The following is a 26,944-nucleotide window of genomic DNA, read 5'->3' on the forward strand; positions in this document are numbered from 1 at the left end:
CGTTACTGCCCAACACTGGCAGTATATCTTATCTTAATCCTTCTTGACAACCTACTGTACTAGTCGACGTTATTATGTTATTGTTGCTCCTGTCTCATGCATCTTGTCTTTTTGTTGTTTGGTTGGTTTTTTTTTGCACTGAATGTTGCACATGTGCACTTTGTGTTGTTAGTTTAGAGTTGTGTTCACTTCTGTGTTACTTTTGTTAATTTATGTTGTTCGCTGTAACACACTGCTCCTGGGGGAACGCTGCTTTGTTTCACTGTGTTTCACTGCACTGTATATGATATGAAATGAAATTGAAATGAAAATAAAGAAGACTTGACTTGACTTGATGTGGGTTTTGAATGGAAAAAAAGGTTAATATGCAATTTTTTTTATCATTCGTTATCAAGGAATCCTAAGAACTCAAACGTTAATCATGACCTGCAAAAAATACAAGGAAAAACATTTTGAGTCGGGTTATACTACCTCTCTGAAAATATTTATGATATTATTAATATATTAATATATTCGCATAGACAATTTGGGCTCTTAAAAAATATTTAGTGTGCAAAATTTTGCACTTTAGTGTAATAATAATAATTATTATTTTATTATTATTATTATTATTTTATTATTATTATATACCATATATCACTGTTATTTTTATATAATAATACAACAAAAAAATTATTTTTTTTTACAATATATGAATATATTAATAATAATAATATAAATGATCAGTTCAATGGAAAAACATCCCAAATAAATAAATATACACATAAATAAATAAAGGAAATTTTGCTTTGTGCATTTCGGAACTTTATTCAAAATCTGTGCAAGTAAACACCAAAAATGAACACATTTAAAAATGATATCACAATAATATTCAATATGCTGCAGTCCAAACATGTATTTATTGATTTATTCGTATATCCTTTTATTCTTTCTTGCCGTTTAATAACCAAAAAACCCTCGACGTAATCCGTGATCGCACCCGTCTCCGTACACGACCGTGATTGTTTGCTCTATCGGGTTTGTTTGTTTAGTTTTTTTGTTGGTTTTCTCTTGTAAAAAATAAAATAGAATAAAAACCAAAATAAATATATATATATATATATATATATATATATATATAATATAATAATATAATAATTTTTCATTTATTTATATGCACGTCTCTTTCAAAAGATCGGATATTTTACTCAGCAGTCCATTTCATAGAATCAACAGACAATCCTTTTTTTTTTTTTTCTTCTGTAATCAGGCTTCATGACAAAATAGTAATTATGCTTAAGACTTGAATTCCTCCATGAGCAGTAATACGTAGAAACCTTCTCATGCATCTTCATGCAACAGGCAGCAGTGGACTGTTGTATATCTGACATAACACAACATCGTTGCAGAACGGAGTTTTGTCTTCTTCTCCTTTTTTTTTAACCGAGACACATGCAAAAAAAGTAGGACCAAAAAAAAAAATGTCTTTAATTATGTACATGTTCACACAGCCATGAATAGCCGTGTGTGTGTGTGTGTGTGTGTGTGTGTGTGTGTGTGTGTGTGTGTGTGTGTGTAAGAGAGACACTTTAGGAAATTCCAAAACTAAAACATTTCTCCTTTTTTTTTTCGTTCATATAAAATCCATCTTTCATAAAGATTACAGTATGTACATAAATATAGTTTCTACCAAGACTTGAAGACCGAGGGGACAAAAAGAAGGTGTTGTGTTCCCTTCTTCCCGTTCGTGAAAACCTAACGCCGTTACTGTAGGTGGGAAATGAGTTGTGACACGGTAGTCCTGTAAAAAACACGACCGTAAAAACGACACGTTCTGCACGTAACTGAGAAAACGCTCGATTCGTCTTGTTTTTTTGTCCTTCAATGCATCTTCATCGCATAAACACATACGGCACGTGCTGACGCCGATACTTATTCGTATGATCGGTTTTAAATCTTCGTCTTTAGCTGAGCGACATTTCAAAGAATGTTTATTTTGTACTATTTTCTTCAGTTTCATATAGGGTACTGCAGAAATCTCTATTCTTGGCTTGGTGCAATGAAATACTGGAGAACTGAGTTGCTTGTAAAGAAGTATTTCTTAAATTAGGAAAAAAAAAAAAGAAACTGGGAACACCTGGTCTTTCATGGGCATGTTCCTTTAGTTTGTCATGACACAAACCCAGTAAAAAGCAAAACGAATAGAGAAGTGAATGAGTGGAAGAGAATTCAGAAGAACTGGAGAACAGGAGGTAAGATCAGACTCCCTCACCCCCACACTCACACATGGAGGCGGAAGATTATTGGTTTGGGGTTGTTTTGGAGCAGTGAAGGTTCCGGAAAGTGAACCAACATGGCTCCCGTTCCACACTTCAACACCATGCAGTTCCGTCTGGACTGCGGCTCATCGGAACCGAAGTGTTATTTAGAGATCTAACAGTCGTCTGGAGTGATAACGATCTCTGCTCTGGGATGAACTGCATCACAAGTAAGGAATCTCCAACTAGTGAAGAACATCTTTGGCGAGTTTTTACGAGAGGCACGGCGAAGTATTTCAGCTGAAAGCGTCCAAGTGTGTGTTCAGCGGTAATTCATGCTAATGGATGATTTTTTTCAATGAAAATAAAGTGGAGCGTCTGGACATTTATAGAATTGTTTGGTCAGAGTATTGAGTTTGTTGCATTGAAGTGAAAGGAACATGCATGTTTCTCTAAAAAAACATAAAAGACTCAGGGTTTCCAATGTGTGAGTGTGTGTGTGTGTGTGTGTGTGTGTATGTATGAATGTATGAATGTATGTATATATATATGTCACCAATACCAAATGATACAAATCTCATATCATGCACATACTATACAATGTTTTTATAAATCGATGAAAATCTTTGGGCTGCACAAACAACTGTGTACTTTTTTTTTTTTTTTTTTTTTTTTTTTACAGCAAATACCAAAGAAAATTCTAAATATCTTTCCTCAGGGATGCTGCCTGAAAAAACCCCAATTGTATAACCTGTCCCACTGCAGCATAACTGACTATGAAAAAAACGATCATAATTCAACAATGGAGGAGGATTGATTAGGAAATGTAGATATAGATATTACCAGGAGCATCACAAACATTTTCTATTTCAACAACAGGTTTTTTTATGTTTTTTTTTTTAAATTGGAAATCATCTGGATATGAAATGGCAAAAAAAGCAGCACTGAGCTTATAGAATAGAGAGTCGACAGCAGTCTTCATATTAACAAAAGGGCAATAAGGAATCCAGAAGAATGAGGAAAAGAACTTTTCATTTTGAAACAGTCTTCTTTATGACTTCTTGTGTGACCCGTTGATCCGCGGAGAGTCGCAGCTATGAGTTCCGTTGTGATGTGGGTTTTGTTGCAATTGTACTTTGAGGTCAAAGGCCTCAGACTCATCTTTCTCTTTAGTCTGCACTCTGCAAGGTCCTGATTTAGCTTCGAGCTCCACTCTGTCCCTAACCAAATGTGCATTGCTCCTCTGAAGCATATAATACAAAATAGGGTTCGCTTTAGTCAATCGTGGAGAATCCAGGTGGCCGTTTTTGGTTTTGTCACCGTTCACGAAACCACTCGACGCCTTCAGGTGTCTCTGCGAACCCGTGTTACATTTTGACCTGGACGAATCCTGCTGAACATCTGAAGAAGACTCTATTCTGTTCATTCCTGCTGTTGCTGAAGGTGGCTTGCCCTGGTTCAAGGTCTGGTGAAAGCTCTGGTGCTCACCGTTGTTACGTGGTTCTTTGATCGTACTACCGTTTTGAACCGGGCGTTCCAGCGAAGTAAACGTACCCCTTGACTGAGACAGTTCTTTCAAGCAGTTGTCTGACAGAAGTAGCTGCTTCAGGACATTGAATCCACCGTTTTCATTGCACGGTGATTCACATGGTGGGAACTTAACTGGTGGACTGTCTGCCAGGGGAGGGCTGGATGGGTCGCTGGATTCTCGAGACTCTGGAATTCCAGAGGTTGAGCAATCACTATCATGGTTCTGTCTGCCAAAACTATTACACATTCTCTGCCGGGTCACTTTATTATGATCCTCCGGTTTGACTGAAAATTTCCTCTTCTTTGGGATGGTTGGTCCTTGGTGATGTTCCACTGGTTCATCCTTAATGCATCCCTGATTTGAGTGCTCTAAAATGTTTGGCTTTAGGTTTCTGGGCTTCTGATGCAGGAGATGAGATAGAAGACCATCTCTAGGGGCAGCCACTGGAGAAAGTGGCTCATGCTTTATAATTCCCTGACTGGGAGCATGGGGACTCTGCCTGTGGGACTCTACTAATTTGTTCTGCCATTGATTCGAAACTTTTTCATCATTAGACGTTTCATCTTCGACAGGCTCGGTTTTGACTGCAAGATCTTGCGATGGTCTGTTCAGTGCGCTGTGAGGGGTATCAGAACAATTTTCTTGCTTTCCTGCAGATTCTCCCTTTCGCTTGTTGCCAACTCTTTGAGATTTATTCCCCAAAAGCAGCTGTAGAACCGTACGCCTCTCAAGAAGATTCTCAATCTCTGAATTATGTTTTGTAGATTCTGCCACTGGAGAGTTTTGCGATTTTACATGAGGTGCGCTATTTTTCTGTACTGGTACGGCAAGCGTTTCTAACAAAGTTGAAGACTTTGAAGTTCTAAACTCCTCGGTTTGTCTTTTGACCGGAGGCAGAGGAGGATTCGGCGTGGGGGAGCTGGCAGCATTTTGTTTTCCGCACTGAGCTAAATTTTGTAGCAGCTTACTCGCGCTAAAAGCTGCTTCTTTGACACTCGAACCACTTGCAAGCGGTTTATTCTTACACAGATCCAAGGGCACTGACTGTGTATGAGGAGAGTTATACACACCGTAAGGAGACGCTCGGATGTTACAATCTCTGCCTTGAGAAAACGTTGGCAGTAATTTAGGACTTCTGGTATTCAGTCCACAGTTAGGACTAGGCTCTCTTGTATCTTTACACTGACCTGGATAGAAAAGAGTGTGATTACTTGTTGATGCACTACTGACCTTAGGTGGGATCTTGGACTGTAAATCTGGATTATGAGGAGCTTTGCTTGTTTTCTCAATGTGTTTTTGATCAAGGAGCAATTCCAAAAGGGTAACCTTGTGGTGGGGTTTAATCTCTGAACAAATGTGTAACTCTTTAGACTCTGGAGGGAATTTTAAAGTTGGACTCTCTGAAGTCCACCTGGTTTTCACAGACTCCGTGACCCTGTCATGTGCAGGCGAGGATGAAGAGGAAAGCAGTGTCGAGATGTTCGCTTTGCTCTTTAAAGACAGGTCGATCGGAGAGCAGCTGGAGCGAGTACTCTCAGCGTCACTGCTATCTTTTGCTAGGCTGTTGGAATTCGAGTGCTCGCTGTCGGAGAACATAGGAGACCCTCGACTAGAAAAGATATTGACGTCGTCTTTCGGGTGATCCTGAGAATAAACTCTCTGCGGTGTGTTGTGGCTGTTAAGAAGCTGAAGAAGCAGGCTGCTGCAGTTCTGTGATTGCCTGCCATGCTTTTCAAAAGGTCTGCGCTCCCTGAAGGGATGTGTTCTCCGCACCGAACCCGCTGACCTACTTTGCCCTGAACAAAGACTTTGGCTTTGTCTGCTTGAGCTTGTTGGCTTTTGAGGATTTACCCCATTTTTGGGCTGTAAACAACCAAGTCCGATATAGTTAGTCTGAGATATTGAGGGCTGTTTCTTTTCTTGAGTTTGCTGTGTAGCAATGGCAGCAAGCCTTTCACTGGCAGTTCGCCCAGCAAGTTTAACTTTAAGTGCATGTTCTCTGGAATACTGCTGCAGATGAGCCTCACTTGAAAGCAGCAAAGCCAGCTGACTGCAAGCCACACTGGGTTTCGGTGAAGGGGCTGGACTCGACCTGATGTTTACTAGACTGGCTACAGCTTTTAAACGCTCGGTGCAATGAAGGGATTCGGTTGAGGAGGACCGAGCACTATGCTGTAATGCCCCTGGAGATTTTGATAACCTCTCCTGGCTGGGCAGCTCATGGTGGTAGTTCTGACTGGTCTGCACTGTACTGTTTCCCAAATGTAGACCAGATCCATCAGATCCATGGCCATGCTCGGGTATCTTGTCCTCTTTATCAGGCTGGTTGCTGAATGAACTGGATGCTGTTTGTTGTGTCACGTTTTGTGATTCAATCTGCTGTGACAGAGCCACATTTTGGAGTCTTGTGCTGAAATTTTGGAGCAGACTCGCCAGCAACGTGCTCTCGCCTTTACATTGGAGGGAACCATTTAGCCCTCCGCAGTGCTCCTGCTTTCTCCCGTTGAGCTCAGAAGAGGGCATGGACACTTTTCGAACTTGGCTCTCATGCTTAGTCCAGACTTCAGAGCGAAGCAGGCGAGCTTTTTTCACATGATGCGTTGACCCTGCTTGGGGAGCTGTTTTATCATGTTCCTGCTGAACGCTTTTTTGTTTGGGCAATTTAAGCCCTGGTGTCTCATCATTTCTCTGCTCCTCGTTGCCTTTTTCAGCCTCACTCGGTTGTGTTGCTGTGGCGCTTTGTGCTTCTGCCACCCGATGCATGAGTAAGCCTTCCAGATATGTTAGAACAGCAGAATCCTGGTGTGTCTCAGGGCCAGTCTCTTCCCCATGAGTCATGTTCAATATTATGGTCTCTTCTATGGCTGGCCACCACAACAGAGATAAAAAACCGTTTGGACAGTTTCCAAAGAGATCCGATGGCTTTTTTTTTTTTCGCTGCACGGTTATCAATCCACACTGGTTTGAGAGATGAAGTGCAAATCGGTAGGGTATTTCCCTGTCACAGAATGACTTCAAATATGTTCGTTCAATGGCAGAGGTCTGACCACAGTCATGGTGATCTTATAAGTCTACATCTTAGATTACATGGAACAAGTTTGCTTCTTGGGTATTAACTCGAGCAACTGGTCACACCACGATGTCTTGACCACAGACACAGTTGGTCCTGGATAATAAAAAAAACAATAAATAAAAAGAATTTATTAATGACAAACTCACAATTTTGGATACATTCTATCCAGAAATTGTTCAAGATGTAATACAATAACTGCAAAAAATATCCATCTAAATATAACACAGAAATGCATGATTTAAGAAGATACAAAATAGACACAAGTCAAATGATCTGCCGATGCAGTGAGATAATTATATCCGAAACATATACACATACAACATGTTTTAAAATAAGCAATTAAACGCTTATTCCAAGCAGTCATTTTAGTCTAATTCAGTTTAAAAAATCAGTTAAAATAAAAAAAAAATATATATATATATTTTCTTTATTTGCATGAAAAAACTTCATTTAAGAATTCTTAAGAATAAGAAAGTCTTAAAACGAGACAGAGCATTGAAACGAAAAACGAGATTATTGTTCAAATCAAGATCACGCATTGTATCATGTATCACATATCGCGTATTGTCCACAATTATTTACTTAAATGAAGACTTGTGAAACAAAGTAATTACTTGCTGCTTCTATTAAAAACTTCAACTTATTGCAACATCGTTACTGAACACAAAGATATCCAACATGAGAAACTGAACTCGAACTACAGAACAAAGCCATAAGTACTTTGTATGTACAAAAAAAAAAAAGGTTTATTATAATAAAGTCTTAAAAGATACAAGGCCTCAAATGACGTCTCTAATGTTAATAATCTCAAATTGCAGGTAAAATAACTAAACTTTACTAAGCAAAAAATCTTAAAACAATCATTATATTCTTACACAATCTGCTCTTTAGATTTTGATGGCTGGAAATAAGATTGTAAGTCTTATCGAGATGAGGAGTTTTTGCAGTGTACACACACACACACACACACACACACACACACACACACACACACACACACACACACACACACAATATTGCCAAAAGTATAGGGACACCTGACCTTTCCTGCCAAATGTGTTTCTTCTCCAAACAGCTACCACAAACCTGGAAGCACTCACTTGTTCAGGACGTCTTTGGATGTGGTATAATAAAATAATGCGTTCACTTGAACTTGTAAACCCAAACCTATAGTGTCTTCTTCTTATTCTTTCAGCTGCTCCCATTAGGGGGCGCCACAGCGGATCATCCGTCTCCATACCCCACTGTCCTCTACATCTGCCTCTTTCACACCAACTTCCTGCATGTCTTCCCTCACCACATCCATAAACCTCCTCCTTGGCCTTCCTCTTTTCCTCCTTCCTGGTGGCTTCATCCTCAGCATTCCCCTACTGATATACCCCATGTCCCTCCTCTGCACATGTCCAAACCATCTCAATCTCACCTCCCTCACCTTGTCTCCAAAACGTCCTACATGCGCTGTCCCTCTAATAAACTCATTTCTAATCCTGTCCATCGTCGTCACTCCCAACGAACATCTCAACATCTTCAGCTCTGCTACCTCCAGCTCCACCTCCTGTCTTTTACTCAATGCCACTGTCTCTAAACCGTATCTAATGATATGAATAAAAGTCTAAAATAAATGTTTTTTCTACAATGCAGGAAGTCAGGCTGGAGTCAAGTCGCACAAACGATTACAATCGAGGATTAGTTCTGCTCATGCTCAAGAAGCATTTGATCACTTCTGTCCTTCTACACCTCTTATCCCTGCATCTGTCAGCTGCGATACCTATCCAGAGCAACAAGGAACGCTTGAGATGTATTTTTTTTTTTATTCAAACTGAGGATCAAGAACCCGACACGGGAGTCCTGGTATCATTGCAGGGATTTGAACTGACAACCTTATGATCAGTAGCACAAAACCATTGAGTTTCCACTTCTCTTAGTTTGCTAGACGCATATTAGCCGTCTGAATCGTATCACGTTTGACATGTTCGAGTTGATGGATACTAAGCAAAAAAAAAAAAAAAAACATAGTGGGAGGATTGACACAAGGTTAAGACAGAACTCTTGCCAAAATAAAATAACTGCACGGCTGCCAGGTCAGAAGTCGTCTCATATTTAGATTCCACGTTCGACAAATCCTTTTATCTCCATCCAGTCATAAGACTCTTCGTTGACTCTAAAATTCCTCTTTAATTTGACAGTTATTTCAATACAAATTCTACAAAAAAAACAAAAACAAGTCATGACTTGATCAATACGAAACAAGACCGAACGCAAGTGATATCGCTCGGCAATCGGTGCAATGCCAGAGCTAACCGCAGCTAACGCTAATTGGCACCACTTGCTGGCTTTGCTTTCCTGTAAGACCATAAAAGGGAAGGAGATCTCATGACCTTGTCAAGCTAGTGCTCCATGAAACAATGGTGGCAAGTGCGAAACCCACTAACTGCCTTGGAAACGAACCGAACAACCTCCGATGTGGATGAGCGTCTTTACAAAGTATTTATTTTTAATATATCATAATAGATTTTGCTTATTCACTATATGAATGTAAAGGGGGGTTTATATTTGTCACATGTACTTTACAGCACAGTAAAATTAGTCTTTGCATGTTCGGACGCTGAGGTCAGAGGTTATACAATGCTCCTGAAGCACAGAGGATTAAGGGCCTTGCAAAAGGGCCCTAAAAGTGGCAGCTTGGCAAAATAAGGGCTTTAACCACCGACTTTTCGGTCAGCAACCCAGAACCTTAACCACTGAGCGACCACCCTAAAAATCCCACCACTTCCAAGATAAAACTCTAAAACATCAGGAGTTCATCAGGGACATTTATTGTAGCCTCACAAAAAGTTCTGGTTTTGCTCCTTTCTCAGCTTTTTCATTTCAATAAAGTTCCGTTTTTATATGAAGTGATTTTATTTTTGGTCACGTAAACTAACGTGCTACTACGTTCCTAATGTTCGGAATTGTCACTTCAATTGTATTAACATGATGACTTGCTAAACTAAATCAACATAAAAAAAAAATTCAAAGCTTTCTTGATAACCTTAAAATTTTGGGAGAAGATTTAACTATTTACTAATAATTTAATAATTGTTGATTAAATCACAATCTCAGACGGGCTCTGAGTTCCGACACTGAAAGAAATAAAAGTGCATTTGTCCAAAATGTCTCTTTTATAGATAAAATTAGCCCCTTGTTTTTGTCGACATTGTTAACATTGTTAAACATGGATGTGTAAAAACTTCTCTCATTATTCATCCAGACACATGTAGATGTACGTACACTATGTGGACAAACGTTTGTGGACACCTGGACATAAGATTCTGTGTTTTTTGAACATCCTATTCCACATTTAGTCTCCATTCCCTGTTATAATAAGCTCCACTCTTCTGCTCCAGTAAATTTTATGGAGATTTCATTCAGATACAAAGGTGTTAGTAAAGTCAGGTGTAAAGTAAGTTCTGATGTAGGTGAGGTGATTCATCATGTTCAATAGGTTTGGAGATCTATAGAAGTCCATTCAAGCGAGATCTGGAGGTGGATAAAGCATCGGAGTTTGGATCGGAAGGTCACAAGTTCAAATCCCAGCATCACCATGCTGAAAACAGTTACAATGTCGAGTTTCCTCACGGACGCTTTTAAGTGGCGGACCGCATGTTTGTTTAGTCTCCACCTACTCCGTACCTGAAACACGATTCATAGTGCGCATGTGTGAAAACGGCACTTCCTGTCACTGCTAGCGTTTTTACAACAGGCAATATGGATTCTTTTTTACGTTTTATGTACAGAAAATGTATGAAGGACGGACACACACACACACACACACACACACACACACACACACACACACACACACACACTTATATACACATATATATTACCCAAATCAGGTCTAACAAATGTAAACTATTTAAATAAAATTATTTATTATTTAATTAATTATTATTTAATTGATTTAATTTGTGCCAATTTAATCGATTACTCAGTGTCAATAATCAGTATAATAAAGAATAAATAAATTAATTAATTGATTTATTCTATTTGATTATATATATATTTTTTATTAATTTAAACCAAGCAGGCATTTTATGTCAGATAGTTTAAAAAAAAATGCAACCTGTTGATATTCACAAATGTTCATAATAATAAACTGCGTGAATTAAAAAAACGACAAGCAATTTTATGCTTTGCATTCCTCCCCCCCAATTGTACCGAAATTGACCGTGAATCTTCTGTACCCTTACACCCCTAGTATATGCACACTATACGGATTGATGGTTGTTTTTTCTTAATGCATTACGGAACGATTTGATTTGACGCGCAGGCATTTTAAGTATCTTACGCCAGCATTAACACAAAAAGAGAATCCGAACCCTGACACCCGAGCGAGGTCATGAATGTGACTGAGCAGGGGTTATTCAATATGAGAGTCTGTAAAATCCTGGTTATTTATGACCCCCGTAGCGTCTGTTCTATTCAGGTCTACAACGTCATTACATTATCACCATAAGAGATGAGTGAAGACACGCCTGAGCATGTTTCCTGCAGGGGGGGAAAAAACTCCCTGCAAAATGAGCAGCCTGATATTAATGGAAAGGCCTCGATATCCGGACTGGATCCTTCATTTGTCAAGAGCAAGGTTGAAGATTAATTGACCCTGGGAGACAGAAAGAAAAAAAAAAAAAAACAGCACGTAATAAATTATGTCCACGGTCCAAAAATTTTATTCCATTTACGCTATTTAAAATGCATGATGAGGCAAAGGAGGAGCAGAACCCCGCTCCTGTTTGAAGTCAAGGTCATTCCCTGAGCCAGGACTGTTTGAGTTGATGCAACAGCTGGCATCCATACAAAGCATTAGGCCCTAATAAAAAGTGACAAACCTGCCCTTGCTTTTTTGCGCATACACATCCAACATCTGACAACTCTTTGCTGCGCAGATGTGGCTTCAGCATTACGATGCGAGCTCAAGGTTGGCACGACTCGAACGTGAGCACGCCGCTTAAGCCCCGCTCGCACGCCAGAGCTGCAACAACACATTCCTAAGATAACATTTCATGACTCAGTCAGTCATGGCACCTCTCGAACTCGGTCACCATGACCTACTTCAGTAAAGAAGCATGACGGGCATCACACGCTGCCATTTTCCAGCTGGACTCCCTCATTAGTGCTCCACCAATCACAGAGTAACAGGCATTAGCATGACCTACATTGCCATTGCTCATCCAAAACGTAGGAAACTGCACACGGGCTCAAACAGCACTGTTTTGTGTTACAGCATGACCTTTACTTTAAAGTATTTATGACCCTAATGGCAGATCAGCTTTGGTTAAATAAAAGGCAACATCGTGTGCTGTTGTGGAGAAAATTAACAACAACCAGATGATGCGGTGCAGCCTGATAAATAGCATAGGTCACGGATCTCAAACCTTTTGGATACCACCGATCATTTTCGTGAACCAGCTGGTGAGGTATGTGTGAGAAGGGGGTTAGAGTTTGTTAAGATCATTTTCATACATTGCAATCTGATATACAGACCAACCAGGCATACAATTATGTGTTGGTCCCCCATTTGCTGCTAAAACAGTCGTGACCCATTGAGCATCAACAGCATGAGCTTCTTCAGCAGTTTGAGCTACAGGAGCTCGTTTGTTGGATCGGACCACACGGACCAGCCTTCGCTGGTTCACCACTGTTCCTTCCTTGGAGCACTTTTGATAGATTCTGACCACTGCAGACCAGGAACATCCCACAAGAGCTGCAGTTTTGGAGATGCTCTGACCCAGACATCTAGATGTCACATTTTGTCAAACGCCAATTTTTCCTGTTTCTAACATCAACTTTGAGGAAAAAATGTTCACTTGTTGCCTAATAAATAAGTCCAGTCACCAACAGTTACCATGATTAAGATCATCAGTGTTCTTCACTTCACCACTCAGAATACCAGTATACCATTTCAAGTAGTTTCTTCACCACAGTCGAAGGATAAACTTATACACTGTTTTATACGTACTTTATTGCTGTAAAGCTGCTTTAAGACCATGTCCATTGTTAAAAGCGCTCTACAAATGCACTAATCAGTATAAAACATAACTCTGGTCGGACTGCTGCGCGAAAATGTGGAAGTATAAGTAAAATATAACTCGATGCCGTGAAAACATCCGTAAGACAGTGACTAGCGTGTACAGAGACGCGAGAAGCATTAACACAAACGACCTTGGGAGGGAAGGGGTGGGGGGTCCTGACTGTAATCCCTGACAATGCGCGAATAATAAAATACAGGGTCCATTGCGGCCTAATAAACGCCGGGATAGATGTTATTGTTATTGGCTCGACGTGATGCAATCAGACACGAGACACGACGAAGAGACGGCGAAATATCGACTGCCTCAATTTTTCCACTTCGTTTTATTGGTCGCTGTGGGAAACTTACACCAAGCTGGATGCCTAATACGGCCCTAATAAGCGCTGATTCATAAACATGTTCCATCAAGCACATGAAACTGCACCTTTTTTGTGGCATATATAAAAAATTATGCTTACGCTACGCAAATAAGATCCCAAGGACCAAAAAAAAAACCTTCCCATGTCTCTGTTTTCTGTTAAAGGAGATAGCGATCAGATAGTCATATAAGAGTCCCACAGGGTTCAATTAAAGGCTCGTCGGCTCAGATCTGATCATGTCATCAGCAACTTCCTGTCTCTCTCTACATTGGTTTTAAAGACTGCTGTTGCACTGATTTATACCACAGGCTTAACATATACAGTACAGTATACAGTATAGAGGTCACAATGCAGGCTACACTATATGGACAAATATTTGTGGACCTTTTGAACATCCCAGTCCATATAACTTTGCTGCTATATTACCTGTAGTGCATCAACCAGCTTCAACGAGAAATTCTCAAATCAGGTATAAACTGCAGCTTTAAATATCCAAACCACTTATCTGAATTACATGTGGTAAATGGAATTATACACTGATCAGCCATTCAGCTCCCCACGTGCACCAAGAGTCCACAAGAGCTGCAGATGCGCTGACCCAGACGTCTAGACGTCACAATTTGTCAAATCCTTACGCTCGCCCATTTTTCCTGCTTCTAACACGTCAACTTTGAAAACAAAATGTTCACTTGCTGCCTGAAATATCCCACTAACAGGTACCATGATGAAGAAATAATCAGTGTTGTTCACTTCACCAGCTTATATTGTGATGTCATGAGTTTTTTTTTTAAATGTTGCATTCCATACATACACACCTCTGCTTTAGTAAGTCGATAAACGTTGCGGAAGAATAATAACGTTTGAATGTAAAAAAAAAAAAAAGCACGCTTTATGTGACGTGTGTCGGTCCCTGGGCCAGACGCTCAATCATCGCAACACCAAGTATAGAGACCTACCATGATGCTGAGCACCGATGCCAAGAACAGGTACAGTGTGGTAATCAATTTGCTCTGCAGGCTGGAAGGCAGGTCTGAATACTAATGTCTGCACAGCACCCCCTCTCCCTCAGCTAGACGTTCTCTCCTCTCGCTTTTTTTTTCCCTTCCTCTTCTTCCTGTCTTTCTTTTCCAGGCTTGACACCTCAATGTGCCCCGATCCGGAGCAGTAGCCAAAGGGCAATGGCTCGTCCTCTGCACAGATAACCACTGCCACTAATCAAGTGTGTGTACGTGTGTGTGCGCTTGTGCTACACTACGGGATTAGAGGGCTCGCCCGGTGCAACTCAGCACAGAACAGCGGCTAAGTGCTCGCACAACAAGGTCACCATTAAACCTGCAGTAACCCTGCCACTGCTTCCCGTCTCCTGCCCACACACACACACACACTCTCACACAGACACACACACTCTGATCTAAACCCTCATTTCACTTTTTCAAGCGCACACAAATCTCTGCCGGCTCGGGATAATTCATCATATTTTACTAGTGACGGCTTTCCACCTCGTCCCAATGATATTGCATCCTGGCACGGTGACAACGGCAACGTGCAGGCGGTCTTCTTCTCTGCCTCGGAGGATGCTCCACTGCGTCGACACACTCTTGCTTTCATACCGCTGTATAAGTGTGTGTGTGTGTGTGTGTGTGGGGGGGGGGGGGGGGGGGGGGGGGGGGGTGTGGGGGTGTACAGGAAGTCAGAAAGGTGGGCTACGACTGCTCGCTCTGCTCAGGGATGAAAGCCGAGGTGAGCTGCTCGAACAGACTTGACCGTTATTCCCCAATTGCGTCTATTTCCGTCCTTTTTTCTTTCACTCGTAGAGAGAAGTGCGACCTGCAAACCGGTCGAATCTTATAAGAGCGTCTTGAAAATGAAGCTAGTCTTCGTCAACAAGCTGAGTTTGCATTTTTTTTTTTTCAAATCTAATAACATGTGGCATGCCATAATCATATATTAAAGCAATCTCCCAAATGTACTCATTTATTAACTGGGACAAAATGGAGTGATGACAAAGAGTCGCTGTTTTCTCTCTGAGGAGTTTTATTTCGTACTTTACAGCACACTGAAATTCTCTCTCCGCATATCACAGTGATGTTAGAATGCCGGGGTCAGCCACGATACAGCCCCCCTAGAGTATAGAGGAGCCTTAAGGGCCTTAGCTAGGGGCCCCAAGAGTGGTAGCGTGGCGATACTGAGGCTTGAACCCCAGACCATCCGATCAGAACCCAATGCCTTATGATATAACTTCCTTTATGTTGTCAAACATAAATATATAGATATAGGTGTGAATATGAGGAGGCCTGGGGTGCAGTCAGCATTTACATTAATTCCAAAGGTGTTCAAAAGCTTTAGAGCAGAAGATCTTCCAGTCTCTTACCGCCGCGGCCCGGGTTCGATCCCAGGTCAGGGAACCAACCCCAGCCATTAAGGTTGCACAAGCCAGTGCACTCTTAGTGCCGGTCCCAAGCCCAGATAAATGGAGAGGGTTGCGTTAGGAAGGGCACCACGCATACAAACGTGCCGATCAAACATGCGGATCGTGAATACGGATGATCCGCTGTGGCGACTCCTAATGGGAGAAGCTGGAAGAAAGTAGTATCTAAAGATGTCCGATACAATTGTGTGTGTCGAACTTTGTGGTAACTGGTTGGGGAAGAATGGAAGATGAATGGACCGATCAGACGGTTGTGATTTCAAATCCTACCACCACAAAGCCACCAAAGCTGAGCCCTTGAATAAGGCCCTAAACCCTCAATGATATAATTGTTAGTCCCTCTGCATAAGGAAGTCCACCAAATGCCATAAATGTAAATGGAAGAACCACAAATAGCTTGAAAACTCAGGAGGAACTCAGACTCTGTAATTCGACTCTGTGATTGAAAATCCATCAAACCCTCCTTAAATCGGATTCAAATCTACACAAGCGGCGCTGCAAAGCAACCGGGACATCGTTTAAAAAAATTTTATTATAGAACTGCATTTTTCAGATACAATTTCTTGGACATCAAGAGACATATGGGTCACTGGCATTAGTCTAAACATAGAAACTAGAATATTAAACTTTCAAATGTATGATTTACTTATTTATATAATGCTTATGAATATGTTAATACGATATGGCCTACATCGTCTGTTATTCCGGCATGTAACGATCGCGCGTTTTTGCGACGCGCGTTATAGCGATGCCCTTATTCTGTCAATAAGGATGCAGCCCAAGCAATACAGGGTTACTGAGTACATAATGAGCATCATTATCACTCCCAGACAGAAGGATTTGACCTCCATGATGCTGTTTCCTACTCAGCAGGAGGGTGCTGGTGAGGAAACCGAGACTGACAGAGAACAAGGGAGAGAGAGAGGGAGAGAGGGAGAGATGACATGCAAATGAGAGCGATTGAAAACAAACGAACGAAACAGAGACTCTGAGAAATCGAGTGCATTGAGAATTTCATTCTCTACGCTCTGGATAGAGATGAAAGAAAATGAGAAAGAATGAGGGCAAAGCACATTGTGTATGGACGTTGTGTATGAACGTTGTGTATGGACGTTGTGTATGGACGTTGTGTATTAATGTTGTGTATGGACGTTGTGTATGGACGTTGTGTATAACCGTTGTGTATGGACGCTGTGTATGAACTTTGTGTATGGACGTTGTGTATGGACGTTGTGTATGAACGTTGTGTATGGGCGTTGTGTATGGGCGTTGTGTATGGACGTTGTGTATAAACGCTGTGTATGAACTTTGTGTATGGACGTTGTGTATGGACGTTGTGTATGGACGCTGTGTATGAACTTTGTGTATGGACGCTGTGTATGAACTTTGTGTATGGACGTTGTGTATGGACGTTGTGTATGAACGTTGTGTATGGGCGTTGTGTAAGGGCGTTGTGTATGGGCGTTGTGTATGGACGTTGTGTATAAACGCTGTGTATGAACTTTGTGTATGGACGTTGTGTATGGACGTTGTGTATGAACGTTGTGTATGGACATTGTGTATGAACATTGTGTATGAACATTGTGTTACATGCCCTTGACATTTTGCCCCCAGGTGACACTTTGTGACCCCAGTAACCTGCAAGATCTTCCACCTTCACAGACATCATCTTCCAGTGACCTGCAACCCCAAGCCCCTCCTCCCTTTACCCCGACTTACCCCACCTTCCCGCTTGTGGAAGGTCGAACGGGTAAGCGTGTCCTCATCTGTAATCCGCTGCCATTCATCAGCGGCCGGGGCCGGGGGAGGCAGCCTGGCGATGAAGGGAGAATGCCCAATTAGGCAGCTGTCACACAAAGTGGGAGCTGCAAAATGTGGCCAATTGGGGTAGGAAGGTAGTGGGGGGGCATCTTCTGCTGTCTGCCGAAAGGACGAGCAGCTGCAAGTGCAAATAACAGCGCCTTGTTATCCGTTCCACCCAAAAAGGGCATAGAGGGAGCATCAGGTCGCTACCTTCACTTCTACTTTATGTGCCTTGTAACAAAATATTACACCTCATGGTACGCTCAGACGCTCAGGAACCTGGCTCGGGTGTGAACACCTCGCCTGGGTCTGTGCTGGAAAAGCATCTATAGAAACAGCTCAATCACAGGGACTTTTATAAGTAACAATCAATATAAATAAACAAATATATATTCCTGTGTAACTGTTGATGGAAGTGGTGGAGTTTCCAATTCTAAAAGCCAGTAGCTGACATTCTGGCTCGCAAGTGACTACATGTTTAGTTTATTTTGGCGCCGCTAACGGAATCTGATCCAGAACAAGCCACACTTGCTTTATAGCTAGCTGGGTTAGCTATCGATGAGTACATTCCTTCATGTGAAGGTGTTTCTGATGAAACTGGTGTCCTGTGTGGCCCCAAAATCAGACCAGCTGTCATATTTTAACTCGAGCTGCATTCGTGAGAAACTTCTCGTCTGTCCATCAATGATGTCGCCAACTTTACTGTAGATTTGAACATCCCTGAGACACCTGACATTTTTTCAGCTGTATGTGGTTCTTCTTCAAACTGTGACAACAAAACTTGAAGGCACACAAATGTTTACAATGTCTTTGCATTTATTAGAATGACATTTTCTCTTTACTTGAACTGGGAGAACAAAACCTGTTCCAGCATGACGATGCCCCTGTGCACAAAGCCAGCTCCATGAAGATCTGCTTTGCATGGGTTTTAGTGGAAGATCTTCTGCTATAGGGTTCTGCCCCTCAACCCTATTGAACACCTTTTGGATGAATGTGAACGCTGACTGCACCCCAGGCCTCCTCACCTCACCTACCTCACCTACACCAGTATCTGACTTTAAAAAATCCCACAAAATTTATTGGAACATCTTCCCAGAAGATAAGAGCAAATGGAAACTTAATGTGAAATGAAAGGTTAAAAAAAAAAAAAAACACATCCTGTGGTCAGGTGTCCATGTCTCTGTTGCCCATACAGTGCATATCATAAAAGACCATGCAACATTAGCTAATTAGCATGCGTTAGCTTCTTATACACAATCTTACTGGCTAATTGGCATAAGCGGTCTGGGTTAAGCTAATGTTATATTGTGTAATAATTATAGAAGCAGCATGGTTGCTAGCTAGCTCGATATAGAAAGTTAAGCTAACTGGTCAAATAAGTTTCATCTCTCTGATCCGTCATTGATTCTTTTCCTATAAACACGACACCTACAAGTTTTGTTCTTCTGAAGAACTGGCAACCCGGTTCAACCCTTTCCTTCACTGTCACGATCCATACCGTTTCTTCGCCATCCTCAGAAACAGGCGGCAAAACTCTAGCTAGCGAATATTAGAAGTTTAATCAGAGATAAATGAGGCCCTGGAAGGAAGAGGGAGCTGACGGTGGTTTGAATAATCTCCCCATTCTTAATTAAATGACTGAAGAAAAGCCAGCACATTAAAGGAAAAGAGAGCGCCTGGGTCCCTGCCTTCTCCCTAGATGGGAGAGAAGTTAATAAGACAGCGAAGCCTCCGCAGTCATCAAGAGCCAAAAAAATCAGGCGCCGGAAGAAGAGAGTTTTTTTTTTTTCAAAGATGTGACCGAGCTCTGACAGAATAGGGCTGAAGGCGAGTTAGATAACGCCACTACATTGTGAGACTTCAACCGAGACTTCAAGCACTTTTTCCATCAAATCATAGACGACGAGCATAATTCTGATCATCCGCGACGCATAGTGTGAAGTCCGCATACATCACACAACCCGCTGCCATCACAGGATTGTTTTTTACTTTAATTACGGAACAATTACCTAACATTTACCAAGAAAGAGAAACCATTTCCTCTACGGCTAGCGAGAGGTAATTCTTTTATTTAAAAAATTCAGCAGATTTTGACATTCTTTACCCGAGTATAGGGCGAAGCGTCTGCAAGGTCTTAAAAAAACACATAGTAAAAAAAAAAAAAAAGAACTGAAACTAGCCTTAAAAAAAAGTTAAGTTTTTCGCAATCTTTGTGGGGGCAACAAGGTCACTGTGGTGCACGTGCGTTTCTGATTCACGGTAACTGCATATTATCTATTCCTTTATACTTTCCTACTTTTTTGCCTTATTTATTTTTAGAGTAAAAAAAAAATTGCGTATCTATCGATCTATCGATCTATCTATCGATCTATCGATCTATCTATCTATCTATCTATCTATCTATCTATCTATCTATCTATCTATCTATCCATCCATCCATCCATCCATCCATCCATCCATCCATCCATGCAGAACGTTTGAAAAGTCCCTGTGACGTCTTTCAATACAAGATTCAATAAGACATGCAAACCGATTCGTCCAAGGCTCCTGAAGATTTTCCGTGACAGCAACACACGTTTAGTTTCTCGTTTCTGGGAATTCCACGCGGGAAGGAACGCTCAGATTCGGGTAGTGAAAGCAAATAAGTAGACAGCTTGCTTTTGCGAGTTCCTCTTTTTTTATCGACTCTATAGAAGTAACATCAACATCAAAGAATCTGGTTAACCTAAAAACGCTGACATCTGCGATAAATCACAAACAAGGCCGTCACGGCCGCGATGTGTAAACGTAATTCTCCTCACACGTAGTCATGATCTCCTCAAGGGACGGTTTACAGACAACAAATTCTCATCTACATTAGCAAACGAAACGTAGTGTTATGGAGGAATAAGGATTTGAGACTCACACACAACCGTCGGTTTTTCCGGGGACCTTCCATTGGCATTCTATGTAACTCAATAACCAAAAATCTCACACACTACATTTAGTGAGGACATTTAGTAGAAAAATATATTACTGCTTTACACCACACACACACACACACACACACACACACACACACACACACACACACACACACACACACTAAAAGTGTACATAAAGCATTCAAAACACTACAGTCTGTCTTTGCAAACCAGCACCTGACATCTTAAATGTCTTTGGCAGAACACCTGACATACATTATGTGGTTCATTTCCAAACTGTTACCACAAACTTGGAGGCACACAATTGTATAAGACATTTATTGGATGCTGGAGCATGAAATGTTCACTTCAACTAGAAGATCCAAACTTGTTCCACCATAACAATGCTCCTGTGCACAAAGCTAGCTTCATGAAGATATACTTTATATGGGTTGGAGTGGAAGATCTCCTGCTACAGAGCTCCAAACCTATCGAACACAATGAATGTGAATGCTGACTGCACCCCAGGCCTCCTCACCTCACCTACATCAATACTTGACCTGACTGGGTGAACAAATCTCCACAAAATCTAGTGGAACATCAGAAGAGCTTATTATAAAAGCAAATGGAGACTACATGTGGATTTGGATGTTCAAAAAGAAGCACATACCATCCATGGTCGGATGTACATGAAACTTTGGTCAATGTGTTCTGTATATCATCATATCAAGATGAGCCAAGACTAGCTAATTAGCTCTAGATAGCTTTTTAGACACTATCTTACTTGCTAATTCACATACAGTAGCTGTCTGGGTCAAGCTAATGTGTAATTATTATAGAAGCAGCGTGGTTGCTAGCTAGCTCGATATATGAAGTTAGGCTAACCGATTTATTTAGTTCTATAATCAATACGAACTTTATATCTACACTCCAGCTAACCATTAAACCTCATCATTAACTTTTTATATGCATGTTGCCCGATCTCGGAAAGCTGAACAGCGTTCTTTTGCGTTTTGATTGCACATTTTACAAATCCGACAAACCCCTCTAAGCCGAACCCTTCACCTACATGTTTTTTAGTCAGAGTTAGCATGTTGACTAGCGCCGAGTGTCGATCCTCATGGGTGGGTTCCCATTTCCCGTGCCGGGCCTTCGCGCGGTGTCTCTGTACTGCTTTCCTGTCCTAGAAAAGCTGACTGCACACTTCTCCGTGCTTTGACTTTAAATAATAATAAGCACTTTTGAAGGACTAAAAAAGACTAAAGTAATGAACGCATCTCGGGCAGAGGTAGCTCAGCCCTCCATAGCCGGATGGGCAGGACGAAGGCCTTGCAGGGACCCGTGCATGCACTCACCAACGCTAATTAACACAAATGAAGCAGGATTAAAAAGTTAATGAGGCACGAGTTGCGCAAAAAAAAAATAAAGCTTGAGAGTCAGCAAACTTTCAGGAGGATCATCTTCTTCAGCAGTGTTTACGCTAATCACGCTCGGACGTTTTTCCGTCTGGCTTTAAAGGTCTCCGAGTGCATGCCTGATGTATTCATTCCACTGCTTCGGCTATCAGCATAATACCAAAACAAAGCAAAATCGAAACCGCACCCTGATTTGTGTTCAGGTAGAACGGTTTCATGCTACACAACAAAATACACGCAGCTTCTGCATTTAATAGTTTTAATATTTAATTGTATTGCAGTGAAAGGATTTACTTCATTCAGCCTTCCTCGAAAAAACAAAACAACAATATACACTATAGGTGCAAAAGTATTTTTCCATTTATATGTGGTTTTTCTCCAAACTGTTCCCACAAAGTTGGACGCACACAATTCTACAGGACGTCTTTGAGTGTGTAGCATGAAATTTTCCCATTAGTTGAACTAGGAGACAGGGGCACTGTCTTGTTCAGAGTGTACAAAGCCAGCTCCATGGAGTTAGAGTTTGCGTAGGATGGCGTGGAAGAGCTCCTGCTGGAAGAGCTCTAACCGTCAAACCGTCTATCTATCTATCTATCTATCTATCTATCTATCTATCTATCTATCTATCTATCTATCTATCTATCTATCTATCTATCTATCTATCTATCTATCCATCCATCCATCCATCCATCCATCCATCCATCCATCCATCCATCCATCCATCCATCCATCTAATTGTGTGCCTCCAAATTTGTGGTAAAAGTTACACATATCTTACATATATATTTATATATATGCATGTCTGTGTGTATACTGAAATGTACTTGACTGAAATAAATGTATGTAATGTTTAAACAGAACAAGTGTTTGAGTGCTTTAAGCAACGAGTCCAAGTAAAAAAAAAAAAAAAACACACAACTCTGCAGAGAGGCGGTTGGAGAACAGCATGTCTCAGGGAGTCTGCAAATAGGGGAGATGAGCAGAACCGGCTGAGCAAATGAGGCCCTGGCAGCGTGAACTCACTCCTGCCCAGTGCATGAGACGACTTTCACAGCAACCCCATCCTCCCTGTTCTGTTCTCTCCCTTCCCCCACATACACACACACACACACACACACACACACACCGACACACACACAGCCACATAGCTTTCCTCCTCTCACATTCACTCGACATCTCATTCTCTCTCTCCTGCAGCTGAATGTCAGAGGGTGAGCGAGCGTGACCTTGAGTGGCGTCAGAGGCACAGCGAGGGTCGCGTTGCCTGCAGCCGCCCTTCAACAACATCAGCCAGACAAATAATAAAAAATAAATCTCTACATTGGCTTGATGCATATCTCAAATACCCTGTTTCTCTCCGCTGGCTGTCTGGATTATCGCCTCGGAGAGAGAACATTTCATTCCATCTAGCTATCTGTCTGTCTCTCTGTCCATCCCTGACCATAACATTGGTCTCAGATTCTTTTCTGAACCTTCATTCCTCCTCTATTCCCCATTTCCTGTTATAATGACCTCCACTCTTCCAGGAAGATGTTCCTTTAAATTTGAGAGTGTGCTTGTGGCGATTGGTTGCGAGCTTCGTTCAGCCGCGCTAAGACACGGCCAAGGCGCAGATTATTATGTACAGTATTACATTAGCACTCTGTGCAGTGACACCCAAGACGTGCAGCTTATTCCGAGTGTAGCTTGATACAAACAGAACATTTGTGACGCCAAACGATGACAGGTTCTCGGAGGTGCAGGCCCCCTTTCCGAGGAAACCGAGCTGGCCCTGCTGGCGCGTGAAACCTTACACCGTGTAAAACGGAGGCCGTGCGTGCAGCCAGCTGTTCTTGTCCTGCACTTGAGGAGGCTGGCGACTGCTGGCACGATACCGACGCTCGCTCGGTTCACCTCCGGGAAATCGTCACGGCCGGGAATGGAATTTCGGGTCGCATACATCGTCCTATTCTGGTGTGGCCCGAGAATACGCTGCCAGATACCTTATCTTAAAGTACTACGCTGTGGCATAACAGATACGTTTACAAGCCTGGCATGGACTCAAAGGATGCCTGGACATGGTTTCCTGGACATAGTATAAAAAGAAGGGTCACCTATTTGTAGTACAGGGTGTGTCCTGGGGTTAAATACACAATTTCTTTTAGTGCAAAGAAAAGAAACATTTACTTCTGAAAATTCACAGAGAAACCTTAGCTGATTAGAGTAACAATGACTTTTATATGACATATACAGCAATTAGGGCATTTGGCAACCCCCAGGGAAACAACTGAGCAGTTGTAAGTTGAGGGCCTAGCTCAAGGGCCCAGCAGTGATTGCTTAGTTGTGGTGGGATTTGAACTCATGACCTACTGATTAGAAGTCAAACATTTTTACCATGCCATGCTGACATGCCGTTGCGGAGATCCAGCACAAATCACAAAAGTTACTCGACGCACTTTGAAAATGACAGGAAAGAAGTGGCAGGAAGACTGAAAGCGCTGTATTGCTATAGATACTGAGATATATACAGTAGTTTCTTGTAAACAGAGCAAGTTTTAAAACTTTTTGTCCAACAGGAAGCTTTTGCAACCCTGTACCTTGGACGTATTTGGGAAAAATGATCATTGCATTATTATCAGACTGGGAGGAGTCTCCAGTGTCATGTGTTCCCCAGGAATTTCCTCGCTCAGTTTGACGATCCTGTTTTGGCCAACTGTCATTCTATAAAAGAACAATGCACTTCAAGACATGCAATTAAAGTAAAATTATCAACATCAGGGCAGTAAGAATGTGTTCACTCCACTTTGTGATGCGTCACACTGCCCCGCCGTTGTTGATTATTTTTCTCCGACATCATGACTTTTACATGAACAGTGAAATGGACTTCTCTTTTTTCAACACAGTACTAATGAGGGTTATCCATCAGCCAAATGATATCAGGTGCCAAAAACACAACTAAAGGCGTTTTTGACATTAGATTCATTATTACGCCGTGTTCAGAGCTTCATCACGTATAATATGCAGCTATCGACTTCCATTGAACGTAAATCACGATACATACACCACTGTGATGTGTGTGTGTGTGTGTGTGTGTGTGTGTGTGTGTGTGTGTGTGTGTGTGTGTGTGTGTGTGTGTGTATATATATATATATATATATATATATACAGTGAGGAAAATAAGTATTTGAACACCCTGCTATTTTGCAAGTTCTCCCACTTAGAAATCATGGAGTGGTCTGAAATTGTCATCGTAGGTGCATGTCCACTGTGAGAGACATAATCTAAAAAAAAAAATCCAGAAATCACAATGTATGATTTTTAAACTATTTATTTGTATGATACAGCTGCAAATAAGTATTTGAACACCTGAGAAAGTCAATGTTAATATTTGGTACAGTAGCATTTGTTTGAGGTCAAACGTTTCCTGTAGTTTTTCACCAGGTTTGCACACACTGCAGGAGGGATTTTGGCCCACTCCTCCACACAGATCTTCTCTAGATCAGTCAGATTTCTGGCCTGTCGCTGAGAAACCACGGAGTTTGAGCTCCCCCCAAAGATTCTCTATTGGGTTTCGGTCTGGAGACTGGCTAGGCCACGCCAGAACCTTGATATGCTTCTTACAGAGCCACTCCTTGGTTATCCTGGCTGTGTGCTTCGGGTCATTGTCACGTTGGAAGACCCAGCCTTGACCCATCTTCAATACTCTAACTGAGGGAAGGAGGTTGTTCCCCAAAATCTCGCAATACATGGCCCCGGTCATCCTCTCCTTAATACAGTGCAGTCGACCTGTCCCATGTGCAGAAAAACACCCCCAAAGCATGATGCTACCACCCCCATGCTTCACAGTAGGGATGGTGTTCTTAGGATGGTACTCATCATTCTTCTTCCTCCGAAAACACGTTTAGTGAAATTATGACCCAAAAGTTCTATTTTGGTCGCATCTGACCACATGACTTTCTCCCATGACTCCTCTGGATCATCCAAATGGTCATTGGCAAACTTAAGACGTGCCTGGACATATGCTGGTTTAAGCAGGGGAACCTTCCATGCCATGCATGATTTCAAACCATGACGTCTTAGTGTATTACCAACAGTAACCTTGGAAACGGTGGTCTCAGCTCTTTTCAGGTCATTGACCAGCTCCTACCGTGTAGTTCTGGGTTGATTTCTCACCTTCCTTAGGATCATTGAGACCCCACGAGGTGATATCTTGCATGGAGCCCCAGTCCGAGGCAGATTGACAGTCATGTTTAGCTTCTTCCATTTCCTAATGATTGCTCCAACAGTGGACCTTTTTTCACCAAGCTGCTTGGCAATTTCCCCGTAGCCCTTTCCAGCCTTGTGGAGGTGTACAATTTTGTCTCTAGTGTCTTTGGACAGCTCTTTGGTCTTGGCCATGTTAGTAGTTGGATTCTTACTGATTGTATGGGGTGTACAGGTGTCTTTATGCAGCTAACGACCTCAAACAGGTGCATCTAATTTAGGATAATAAATGTAGTGGAGGTGGACATTTTAAAGGCAGACTAACAGGTCTTTGAGGGTCAGAATTCTAGCTGATAGACAGGTGTTCAAATACTTATTTGCAGCTGTATCATACAAAGAAATAGTTTAAAAATCATATATTGTGATTTCTGGATTTTTTTTTTTAGATTATGTCTCTCACAGTGGACATGCACCTACGATGACAATTTCAGACCCCTCCATGATTTCTAAGTGGGGGAACTTGCAAAATAGAAGGGTGTTCAAATACTTATTTTCCTCACTGTATATATAAACTAACTCGAATAATTCAAATACAAAAAATCATTAAGGCAATTATTTGCCTCAATACTTTATTAAGTCCATTTAACTACACAGGGAGCACTGTGTTTCACCACGGACCATTATTACTGATGCACCACCCACTAAACTGTGAAGTTCTTTGGACAGTTAAAAACATGCGGCAGAATGAAAAAACGGAGAAAACAGTGAAGGGCGATGAGAAGATTTATATGGATCCCGTTTCCTGCCACATAAAGAAAAAGTTTTTATGTTAAGTAAAAGACTGTAGAAAGATCATCACTCATAATCCCACATTCCAGTACTCATGTTAGTTCTCTCTCTCCAGTGTTCTGTTCTTGTTGAAAGACTATAATCACACTCT

The 26,944-nt window shown here is 41.6% G+C and overlaps 2 protein-coding genes across 3 annotated transcripts in view; one reads left to right on the top strand and one right to left on the bottom strand.

The window, feature by feature from the left end:
* The window catches only part of serpinh1b (serpin peptidase inhibitor, clade H (heat shock protein 47), member 1b), a 247,623-nt gene that overhangs the window by 33,070 nt on the left and 187,609 nt on the right, over positions 1–26,944 (top strand). The gene's annotated exons all lie outside the window — the stretch shown is intronic.
* nrip1a (nuclear receptor interacting protein 1a) overlaps positions 881–26,944 on the bottom strand; it is a 52,078-nt gene continuing 26,014 nt past the window's right edge. Inside the window, exon 2 of the mRNA XM_083547822.1 lies at positions 881–6,934. Within this exon, the coding sequence (XP_083403948.1) occupies positions 3,289–6,606 (3,318 nt within the window). The 5' untranslated portion in view covers positions 6,607–6,934 and the 3' untranslated portion in view covers positions 881–3,288. The remainder of the gene's footprint in view (positions 6,935–26,944) is intronic.

This window comes from Silurus aristotelis (assembly GCF_946808225.1).
Source record: "Silurus aristotelis genome assembly, chromosome: 8".
Lineage (NCBI taxonomy): Eukaryota > Metazoa > Chordata > Actinopteri > Siluriformes > Siluridae > Silurus > Silurus aristotelis.